Raw genomic sequence first — 12542 nt, forward strand, 5'->3', positions numbered from 1 at the left:
GTCAACGGGATTGTTCCGTGACCGCCGACACAGCCGCTGCAGCTCCAGTTTGGTCGGTGTCCAGTGAGTCCGAGGAAACGCCGGAGGGGGAGGATCGCGAAACGAGTGTGACCTCCCTCCCTCGACCTTGTGTGGGGCAACGTTTGCAGTTACGCCAACCACCTCCGAGTTTCCGTGAGAGCGCGCGGACTCCGTATATAAACGCGAGTGAGATAGCTCTCTCCTCATCTCCACGGCAAGGCGCATCCTCAGAGGAGCGGCGTCCAGTCCAGCAACCGGCAGCCCGCAGCCAGGACAGCTTCAGAGGTATTTTCTGCTAGACTGCACACCCGAGGAGCATTGGACGGAATGCAGACTTCCTTCGTGACTGTGCGTGCTAGAAGCTGCGTGTGCGACTTTTAGAATGCGTGTTTAGATGTTCGGTGCCCACGCTGAGTTGCTTGTCACTATCTATTGGTTCCAAATCAATCTTCGGGACTGATTTTTAAAACGGGAATACAGAGTAGTGATGCATATTTGGATACTTATTCAAAAGAGTATACAAGAACAGGAATTTTAATATCTGGTCCTGTTTCTTTGCTCTGATCTTGCTCAGATGGATTCTTTGCAGTAATATTTTGTCTCCAAGCTTGAAACCGTGTTCATCAAAAGATTTTTTATTCTAATTTCTTCTAAAATGATCATTCTTAAAATCTCTTAGCAGGTAGTTTATTGACAATTTTAGTTACAAGTGCTTCATGTGTGTAGAAATCTGTAGTAAGGGTTGCTACGTGTGTCTCATAGCAGTGGTAGCAAACTTCTTTAAACTTCTTTCTAGGTGGCTTGAACCGGAGCGTTCTTCGTTACTGCCTTGTCAAGCGAATAGGAAGTGTACATCCATGAACGGGAATCCGATTATATTTGTGGTAGTTAATGGATCTATGTATGAAGTTTTCACATGAATCACCTTCTTGTTCGTATTTTTCTAACAACTTTTTGGTTACAAATTCGTTAGAGCACTTTGACCGACAATGTACAGAAACGTCCGTTACCTTATCGAAAGTCTGTTCCAAGCAAAAATCACGGAGCCGTAATGGACATAACATAACGACAGTTTAACGCGTATGGTGGCATTGTACAGAAAAAGAAATGTTGGAACTATTTGGTTCGAGAGCACTTGTGGGTCTTGACGTCTCTGGTAGCAATTACTTTAAACACTATAATAAGTATTGCAGCTATAACTTATATTTTATGTAACGAATTCAGAAGGTAATACGTTTTTAAGCCGTATTGTATAGGGGTAACGTTTGTTAATTGCGACCATGTTTACGTTACATGTTACAAACGTTACTTAGTATGACGACCATCTGCATCCATGACAGCCTGGAACCGCACTAGAGATACCATTTCACAACTGCTTGTAGCTTGTAGCCCTTTCCGAACGGTGCACCAAGGAATGTTTATCCGTCATGACACTGCTTGAAGATCGCACATGGCTTCCAGCTTTCTTTGCCATGGCAACAGTTAACTTCTTCAACAATTAGTGGCGCAATAATTCAAAATTACGGATCGTATTCTTCAACTACGGTGCACGAAAAGTACCTCTACGTATTCCCTTAATGCGCCGATACTCACGAAGAGTAGCACCACTATTATTGTTGTTTCGATAAAGCAGCTTTGCACATAAAGCCGTGCTCAGTTGGTCCAAACACACTTTGACGTCTGCAACTATAACGCGCACTGATGCTTTTGTTTCCGTTCTACGTCGCTGCACCAGTACCGGCCCCTAACAACGCAAATCCTGCAGAGTACAGTCTGAATATCACTCCTATATAGTTTAGTACCAACAGGGTGAATAGTTTCCCGTCTACACTGTCTCAAGTAGCGAGAGTTTAATTATAATCACCATGTGTATCAGATACTTTACAAAATGTAGTTTCTGACTTTTGCATCACAGCGGATGCGTATATCGCAGTTGAAACCAAGGCACAAATGCGCATTTGAAAAATGTTTCAGTTGACTGCAGGAATACATGCATTTGCGATAGGTGAACGTTTTCTTTAGTTATCCTTTCCTTTGTGTCATATCAGTTTACAGAATGTAGTGGATGTTTTGGCCCTCTGTAAAGACCTTCTGTAAGTTCTTTCTTCGTTGCAGAGCTCTGTTATAACAATGGGTGAAACGCAATTTCTGTTGTACTTTATGATCTAAATTGACATAATTAGATAAGAAGTTAAAACAGCCAGAGTTTCCACATAATTTTGTTTCTGTATTTTATGAGTATGTGTACTTACAGTGTAATGTATCAGATTAAAAATTACTTTGGGATTCATGTTAAGGACTATAGCTGAGTACTTTAACATTTTTTCTGTAATAGTTGTGTCTGGAACAGTTAATTTTAATTACTTATGTACTGATTGTTCCCAGATGACGCAGTGGTGCAGTTTTTCGGCTTTCGTGTTGCTCGTGTCTGCGGCGTGCTTAGCCTTAGCGGTAAGCTGATATTGTTTCTCACTCTTATACTGTTCACTATTCTTCACAGTATTTTTTGTTTTCGTTGTTCCGCACTGGATAACATTTTTGCTAACTCCTCTTCGACTGTGTCTTTTCAAGTTTTCTTTTTTTCAGTTGTGTGGGCAAGTCTCACGAGATTATTAACGTGGAAGATAACTGAATAGTATTCCACTGGTCAAATATGCCAAGTTCCTGCACTCATACGTTTCACTCCAAAATCATCCTGGAGCACACAGTGACATATCCCTGTTTGTATACTCGTTGGCTCAACTTCACCATGCGATTGTGTTGAGCCAACATCGAATCTATAGCCGTAGATAGTTGGGCACGGAAACATCGTAATTTTCCCATGGGGCAATGGAAACTCTGGATGGAAGTTTAGGATGCCGTTGACGACGAGGTCATAAATGACGGAATACAAAGATACCGAGTGAGCTGGAGCAGTGGTTAAGCCGCTAAACTCGCATACCAGAGGAATGAGATTCCAATCTCCGACCAGCCTTTTATAGTTTCATTAAATCGTTGAAGATAATCACTACGAAGGTACCTTTGAAAAGGTGACATTCAATTTCCATCTCCTTCTTTGCCCCATCTGAGTTAGTGCTTAGTCTCTAGTGACAGCGAGGTTGCCGGGAAATTAAAAGAACCCTAATCTTCCATTTTTCCTTACACAAGGATGGGCTAAAAAATTAGCTATTGACTTTCCAACGGAACAATCTCGTCATTCAGGCAAAGTATGTTAGGGAAACAGAGAAGAATATTAACATAAATGATCAGGTGCCAATTTGATCATCACTCCTCCCAGTTTGCTAATTGACTGGTCACCTCGCTCGATAGTAGTGCTCCGTCTTCCAAGAGAATGCACACTCGACGTAATTTTTATACGCTGGCCGTAATAGTATTGTAGTTCTTAAAGAAGACACCTTGGAAGCTTTAGGTTGCGTCCATATTATTACTGGCCATGTGCATCCCTTCTGCATCTACATCTACATCTACATCTACATATAAACTCTGCAAGCCACTGTGTAGTGTATGGCTAGGGTACACCGTACCAATATAATCGATTTTCTTTCCTATTTCATTTCCGTCCAAAGTGGAGGAAACAGACATGAAAAGGTGTTGCAGGATAAGTTATCCTGAGAAACAACTGTTCAAAAAAATTCGATACGTTGCCCCGTTTCCGAGTTGATCAGCATTTAATTTAACCAATCAGGAAGTTGCGAGCGCAAATACTAGCGGCCCGCCGCATACAATTAGTGTCAGTTGTTCTCACGAGACTGCTCAGCCTTTGGCTAGGGTTCGAGCCTTATTATTGTCCCATGTCCAATTTTTGTATCGCTCTCTAGTTCGGTTTTAGAAAACTAAATGAAGAACACGTTTCGCGACGCCGTCTCGGGCGAGCCGCTAGAATTTGCGCGCAAACGCCTGATGGGCTAACACGAATGCTAATGAATTCGGAAACGGGACAACGTATCGAACTTTTATCTTAGCAGTTATTTCTCAGCACAGCCTACCCTGCAAAACTCTTACAAGCTTTTCAGGCTGTTCCTGACCACCATGTATATACACCTGTACATACCCTAATGTAGCATCTTATACTTATGACGCCTACGCGATATATACGACAGTGGTAGCATAATGGTTGTACAACGTTCTTTGAAAACAGGTTCTCTAAATTTACTCTACAAGATTTCGGGAGAACTATGTCGTCTTTCATCGAGGGGTTTCGTTTTCAGTTCCCTGAGCATTTATGTCACATTTTCTTATGGTCTATACAGACTTGTTACGATCCTAGTAGCATGTGTCTGAATTTGTTCGATATCTGTTGTCATACCTACTTGATAAACATTCCAAAACACTGGAACAGTACTCTAGAATTGTCTTCACTGTCATTTCGGATGCGACTTCCTTTACATGTGTATTGCACTTTCCCAGAACATTTCCATTAGATTTAAGCCTTCCATTTACCTTCCATAATACTAATTTTCCGAGATCCTCCTATTTACTATCGCTTCTTAGTATAATGATGTCAATGTTCAAGATGCTCACCACTAATTGTTAATCTGGTAGTATTGGATTCTTTCTCATTGTTATGGACAGTATTTTACGCTTATCTATTTTAAAAGGAGGTGCCAATCATTACTCTAAGTGACAATGTTGTCCAAGTTTTTCTGAAATTCCTTACGTGCGTCCAACGATGATATATTTCTTTACTCTGCAGATCTGTCAGCGAACAATCTTAAAGTGCTGTTAAAGCTGTCTGATAAATCATTTACCTATACTGAAAACATCAGACGTCGTATTACGCTTCCTTGGGCACACTCAGTTTTACTTTCATTCCTGAGGAAATTTCACCGTCCATTATAATGCACTGGGTTTTTGTAGTCAAATATTCGTCGACCCAGTCGTATATGGGTGACGTTGCTCCATATGACCATAACTTCTTCGTACTCAATCATGTGATACAATGTCGCATGCCTTTCTGACATCTAGGAAGACACAATCTACCTTCAAGGCTGATGTCTTTCCTGCTGTAAATGGCTATGTGCTGCAGGACAATTATTAAACCTACACGGCAGGGGCGTGAGAATTATTACGATGACGGTCTGGCTTAACAAGTTTCTTCGTGTCGACACCGAACGATACGGCAATGCATCGAGGCACTGGATTCGAGACAGGGGCTGAACGAGGTGGTGCAGAAGTTCAAATACAGTAGTCGCATTCGTGACTATATGTTCTTAAGACCTTGTTTGGTCATCCAGATCAAAGCTTTACGTTGTTTTTCTAAATCAGTTAAACCTATCGATGAGACGATTCCTTTGAAAAGGCCATGTCCTATTTCCTTCCTGAACCATTCCCTATACACGCTCGTATGACTCCAATTAGAGTGTCATCGATGGTGCGTCAAAATCTATCCGTCCCACTTTCTTGTCCGGCTGAGAATGTGATCATTTTCTGGTACCTTCGTCTACGACGAGACTTTAAAATATCTAACTTTTTCCTTCAAGAATAATCGAAAACAGTTCGAGCGTAGTACATAAGGAGAAGTTCTGAAAATAGATGGCAGTCCATCTCTCCCTTCCGGAACATCACGATCTAAAGGTGCGTCCGCACAGAACGCGCAGTCTTCCTCAAAATGGTTATGAGTCGTGTTGGTGTTGCTGGCGGGATAGACCACCAAACTGAGCTGCGCTGTAAAATGGTAAACTCGATCCACTATCATTTCATCAAAGTGTGTGGTTCGTTCGGGAGCTGTGCATTTAGACGGCTTTCAGGGATCGTTGACGCGCTCTGTTGCAAAGTGACTTCACGAGCAAAAATTACCTTTACAAAGGCTGCCACAGAATCATTACCCGCCTCCGTTACCGAGGTCGCGAATCAACCCGTGTGCAGTGGCGGTGGACGCGGAGGTAAGCGGGTTCGATTCCTGGTGGTAAAGGAAATTTTCAGTTGGCTGGTAAGGGAAGGAGAGGCGGTGGCGTAAACTTAATGATCAGCAGTTTTTGCGCCAGTGTTCTGGATTAAATTTCAAACCTCTCTGCTCATGAAGTGAGGGCATATGACACTACTGATAGTGATCCATCCATCGTATGGAGACGTTACTGCTGAACATTAACATACGAAAAAGATCTGGAGTTGTATTGTGTTTGGCTTTCATAACGTTAACTTCATCAGGTCGTTTTGCTGCCGTTTATATAAAATATATGTATATAAATTCATTTGTACATTAGCTTCAGCAATGGTTATGCACCCTACGTCGTAACTGGTTATGCTATTGGACAGTTAAAACAATTCTGATTGTAGACAATAACAACAAACAACGAGGCGTAATAAACTGCTCAGTAATGTTTTGTCCAACTTGCAGGTCTGCAAAGGACATGGGCATAGATTTTAGGAGAGCAAGGAATGAAAGACTAAGTCTTATGGAACCAAAAAATACGCTGATGCTCAAAAATTGAGGACGAAAGTAATGTGTCACTGCCAAGACACGAAGGTCGATAAAACTTGGACGATACACAGAAATAACTGCTGCAGTATAGTACAGAAGGTAACTGAAAGAAATACCCAATGTAACGAAGTCTAAAGGTACTTTTATTCAGAGATAATAATTACTCTGAAGTCACTGCAGTTTATGATGGCCCTCTGAACGTTACAATAGGCGGTACATGCTTCAAGATAGGGTGTGTGAGCATCACAGAGAGCAATGCGTGCTCTGTAACGTACTCCCAAGTTGGCCACAAGGATTCTAAGGAGTTCTTGTGGCAGGACGTTCTGTTCCTCTACAAGCGTCGCTGACAATTGCTGGGTGACCTTTAGGGTGTGTGCAAGTGCTGTAATACGCTTCCCCACGGCATCCTACATATGCTTAGTAGGATTTAAGTCTGAGGAACGGGCAGGCCACTGCACTTGCCGAATATCCTCCCGTTCCAAGAGCTCTTCCACCAGCGCTGTTCGAAGCGGTCGCACATTGTCATCCACAAAAATAAAGTCAGGACCGAAAACATCCCTGGAAAGACACACATCGGGAAGCAGTACAGTTTCACAGAAACTTTGGTTGATGAGTGTACCGTGTTCAAAGATTTTGAAGTTTTGAGGTCAATAAGCCTATACAACATTATGCATCCCCGCACCGTATCACCTACACCACCAAGACGATCATGTTCGACAATGTTTCTGGATGCATTACATGCTCAAGCCGTATTAGGGTACGTCCAGAATCACTACTCAGACTGAAACTGCTCTCATCAGAGAAGAACACGCGGTTCCACTTCTCGCTGGTCCAGTCCTTAACTTCTTGGCTTCTTGGCACCACCATAAGCGGTGCCTCCGATGTGCTGGTATCAACGGAACACTACTAGTTAGTCGTCGGCAAAGATACCACCACGATTTAGTCGCCGTGCCGCTGTGGAGCGTGAGACTGCAAACCTTGCAGTCCTGTTAAATGTAGTTGCAATTGCATCCGCCGTTTGACGAGGGTCCCTTCTTGTCTGTTCCACAGTGTACTATAGTAGTTAACAGTGGTCGACCTCCTCCTCTATTCCGGGCAGCAATGCCTGTTGCTTGTAACACTCGCCATGTACGTGAAACAATGCTGTGACCAATACCAAACTCCTGGGCTAAACTCGGCTCACTAACTTTCCCTTCTAGTCTCTCGATGATTCTCTCCTGTGCGACGACATTCAGATGTTGTCTCAGGGCCTTGTTGTAATGAATAACAGCGCAACGTAACTCGTTGATTGACATATACTGTCCTTTCCCGTTGCTCCTACTGCATGGTTTTGTTGGGCCAGCCCCATTTGACGCTATACTGACGCTGATCTCACGCCATGTGACGTCCAGCTTTCTGTGCACGACTTTCATTCATTTCTACCGCTTAATTAATATGTTATGTTACTTTATCTATCTCGCCCTTAAGTTCTGCAAAGCAGTGTAATAACTTTACTGTGAAATAAAAATAAAGCGTAAAAAAAATAAAAGCAGTCTGTTCAAAAGGGCACCTTTGCATACCTGTGAATTCAAAATCTGCTTCAGCTTAACATTCAGTACCGTATTGACAATCCCTGTGCAGGATAAAATGCTTGGATACTCCTTGGGATGCTGTCCAGAGGTGGTTGAGACGCTATTGAAGGTTATGCCACAGTTCGACCGCGAGTTTTCTGGAATCATGCACTGTGTGAGGACGATTTCTGCGACAACACACTGCAGTCGCCAGTTGGTTTCAAGCATGCTGAGTCTGGCTCTTGTGAACACATACCCTATGGCACTGCATTCGTTTGATTCCTGGCTTCTTGAAATGGACGTTCATGAGGTGTATGCGATGTGTTTGATATGGACAATAAGCTGGAGGATCTTTTCTAGATACAGCACAACCCTCGAATTACCTTCGGTAGCGATGAGAGTTGTCTGACATCCGTACATGATACCGGCTCCCAACATAACTAACGTAGCTCCCAGCTGAACCCGTGCGATTACATGCCTGAGACATTCATTTGTGCCTGGCTCTCTGCGCACTCTTCTATGACGATGGTCACGCGTCAGACAGGTCCCGTCTCGTCGGTAAAGAAAACCCGACATCCAAGATCCGGCTTCAATTTCAGGTCTTTCCACGACCGCCTTCTTCCAGCACGACAGTGCCGGGAGGCTTGTAATGTTGTTCGTAATGGACACTCACGGGTTAAATTGTTCGTATGGAAACGGTTGCATATTGTCTGGGTCGATACAACGTCACAATTGCCTCCTAAATAGACAGCGCACATTTCTGTGGTAATCTCCCTGGGGTACCTCCATGTCACGTAGATAGCAGTCATCGGATGGTGTTGTTGACTTCGGAGGATCACTGTGAGGCAGATCTTACAATGTTTGTTGTCTCACGATAGCAGTTTAATGCTCGAATACTGTCGCTTAGGTGTTCGTGGATTCGGTGAGCAACTTACAAGACTTGCAACCCTTCTTGCCATAACATGGCAACGCTCGGACAGTCAAAGCTTGAAATGATTGCTCAGTGCATGTGAACAGATAGACCAGAGTATCCAAGACAGATTGTGTCTTGCACGATTCGCGACACAGACCGCTCTAGTGATCTGCTCCGAGAATGTAAGTTTCGTTTTACATATCATTACATACGTGATTATACACTGAAGCGGCAAAGAAACTGGTAAAGGCATACGTATTCAAATACAGAGATGCGTACACAGGCAGAGTACGGTACTGCGGTCGGTAACGCCTATAGAAGATAGCTAGTGTCTAGCACAATTGTTAGACCAGTTACTGCTGCTACAATGGCAAGTTATCAAGATTTAAGTGTGTTTGAACGTGGTGTTACAATCGGTGCACGAGTGATAGGACACGGCACCTCCGAGGTAGCGATGAAGTGGGGATTTTCACGTACGATCGTTTCATGAGTGTACCTTGAATATCAGGAATCCGGTAAAACATCAAATCTCCGACATCGCTGCTACTGGAAAAATATCCTGCAAGAACGAGACCAATAACGACTGAAGAGAGTCGTTCAACCTGGCAGAAGTGCAATCCTTCCGCAAATTGCTGCAAATTTCAGTGCTGGACCATCAAGAAGGGTCAGCGTGCGAACCATTCAACGAAACATCATCGATATGGGCTTTAGAAGCCGAAAAACCCACACGTGTGCCCTTGATGATTGCACGACGCAAAGCCTTACGACTCGCCTGTCAACACCGACATTGGACTGTTGGTGACTGGAAACATGTTGCCTGGCTGTTCAGACGAATCTCTTTTCAAATTGTATCGAGCGGATGGACGTGTACGGGTATGCGGACAATTTCATGAATCCATAGACCCTGCACGTCAGAAGGGTATTGTTCAAGCTGGTGGAGGCTCTGTAATGGTGTAGCGTGTGTAGTTGGAATGATATGGGGCCCCTGATACGTCTCTGACAGATAAAACGTACGTAAGCATCCTGTCTGATCATCTGCATCCACTCATGTCCATTGTACATTCCGACGGACTTTGGCAGATTCCAGCAGGATATTGCGACACCCCTGACGTCCATAATGCCACAGAGTGGCTTCAGGAACACTCTTCTGAGTTTAAACACTTGCGCTGCCCATTGAACTCTCCAGACATGAACATTATTGAGCATATCTGTGACACCTTGCAACGTGCTGTTCAGAAGAGATTTCCACCCCGTCGTTCTCTTACGCATTTATGGACAGCCCTGCAGGATTCATGCTGTCAGTTTCCTTCGGCACTACTTCAGACATTAATCGAGTCCATGCCACGTCGTGGTGCTGCACTTCTGCGCGCTCGCGGGGACTGTACACGATATTAAGCAGGTGTACCAGTTTCTTTGGCTCTTTGGTCGAAAGAGTATTGACAAAGATAATGGTTTTACAATACGTGGATGTAAATTTTCGTAAGTAAGACTCTAAGATCCTACCACTGAGTTTAAAGCGACCTCAAATAGATAAAAATGGAAACAGTATGTCTCCAGGAGACTCGACGGTAGCAGTATGGTAATAAGGCTTAATTACATAAAGAGGATAAATTCGGTAAAGTGCATAAATTTTGTCTCAGTCTCGATCTCCTAAGAAAAGTTTTTATATCGAGTCAATTATGTCTCGACGAGAAACAATAACAATAACCTAAGAACTGGAAGCTGTTGGATGATCAGCAGGGTTATTGCGTCTATTCTTTGCACGGTATTGGATGGCTGTTCTCGTCTTCTTTACGAACTGTGACGGGTGAGCTCCGATGCATACACTGGCTGTAGTTTATTACCGAACTCAGCGCCACAGCAAATAGCGAAGATGTTTAGGGCAGCTGTCGAAATATTGTACAGAACGTGGAATTCGTTTACCTGGCAGGAAGTTGAAAATTTATGTTCTATGTGTCACACTCAAAATGCAACAAACACAGACAAACAAAGGTGCTAAACTACTTAAGATCATGAACTCATCAGTCGGCAAAGTAGGGCTCCAACTTCCATTCGGACATACCAATTTTAGATTTCTGTGGCTCACCTGAAACATTTTACGCATATGATAGCACGCAAAAAAAGAAAAAAATAGACGATCGATGATTCACGTCTCTATGTTTATCAATGTGAGCAGATATTCCGTCTGTCTCGACGAAGTCGCTTTAAGGACTTAAAGACGCTTATTTGTTTATGAACAAGAAAATAACGTTAAAGAGAAGAAACTGTTCCCATTTCTCGTCAGTTGTCAGATGTTAACTGATATTTAACCTCATAAAGAGTATTTCTTTGGCTGTGTATGTTTGTGTGGCAGGATAACGTGAGAAGAGGAAGCTTTGCATCACTTGAGTGGATATAGCTGCAGGTGCCTGAGTAAGCGTGAACACACACTAATCAAGTTTTCAGAGTCTAATATTCCTTTATCAACAAGGAATACAGACTACACGAACTGATAAAGCCACACTTTGGTCCAGTCCCACACTATTCTCAAGGATTTAAGGTGATGAGGTGTCAAAGGTGTGTTACCTTAGTAGTGACCTCCATATAAAGTGAATGGAGTTACCCTTCCACGAATTTCTGTTGAGACAAAGTTTGGCTTTACAAACGGTGAAGCTGAGTTTGTCTTCATTATCTACCGGATTACTTTCTTGCATACCCCAGAGTGGAGAGTCCATTTCAAAACAGGCATTATTATTCTGTGAAGGGAATCTTCAATAAACGAGGACTATTCGGAAAGTAAGGTCCGATCGGTCGCGAAATGGAAGCCACACTGAAAATAAAAAATATTTTATTTGCAACAGTTTGCTATATTTTCCAGCTGCTTCTCTTCATAGTCGCCGCTCCTACATAAACATTTGTCGTAGCGTTGTACCAGCTTTCCAATACCCTTGTCATAGAAGGTAGGCACCTGTGCTTTCCGCCACTTCTCTACGCTTGTCTGCGGTTCGTTGGCGGTGCCAAAATGTTATCTTCATAGCTAGCGGTTCATCTGAGCAGAGATGAAGGTCAGACGGAACCAAGTCGGGGCTGTTTTGTGGGCGATGAAACACTTCTCACGAAAACGCTGCAGGGGCTTGTCCATGCAGTGTGAAGCCGAGAACTGTCATGAAGAAGGAAATGCATGACAGGTGCGTAATATGGGGTTGCATAAAATCAGGCGAAATCTGGCAACGGGCACCCATACCTGGCAGGAGTCCGCCTGTTTAGCTGGGTGGTAATGTGCTTACATCCTATGCAAGCGGGGTCGGGTTCGATTCCCGGCCGGGTTGGAGATTTTCTCCGCTCGTAGACTGGGTGTTGTGTCGACTGAAATAAGACTTGCACTTGGCGGCCGAACTTCCACGGCTGGGTCCTCCCAGTCAACATTGCCATACGCTCACTTCCATTTTTTACCAGGCAGGAGACACTGCTGTTCTAGGCATTTTTACGTATTCACTGTGTGCTCAGAACTGAAAAGAGCCACGTGACGCGGTAGATAGGCGTGTTAGAGACATTTCCCAACACGTCTGTGCAAAGCGTTTTTCGAATTTTCAGCGTCGTTTCTATTTCGTGACCTGTCTGACCTGTCCAAATAGCCCTCGTACCATTCATTTGCTTC

At 43.6% G+C, this 12542-nt stretch overlaps 1 protein-coding gene across 1 annotated transcript in view; it reads left to right on the forward strand.

The window, feature by feature from the left end:
• The first annotated feature begins 237 nt into the window (after positions 1 to 237).
• Positions 238 to 12542, forward strand: part of LOC126298554 (U-scoloptoxin(01)-Cw1a-like) — a 29182-nt gene continuing 16877 nt past the window's right edge. The window contains exons 1-2 of the mRNA XM_049989912.1: positions 238 to 306; positions 2407 to 2472. Of these exons, the coding sequence (XP_049845869.1) occupies positions 2407 to 2472 (66 nt within the window). The 5' untranslated portion in view covers positions 238 to 306. The remainder of the gene's footprint in view (positions 307 to 2406; positions 2473 to 12542) is intronic.

The sequence above is a fragment of the Schistocerca gregaria genome, chromosome X, assembly GCF_023897955.1.
Source record: "Schistocerca gregaria isolate iqSchGreg1 chromosome X, iqSchGreg1.2, whole genome shotgun sequence".
In the NCBI taxonomy this organism is placed as follows: Eukaryota; Metazoa; Arthropoda; class Insecta; order Orthoptera; family Acrididae; genus Schistocerca; species Schistocerca gregaria.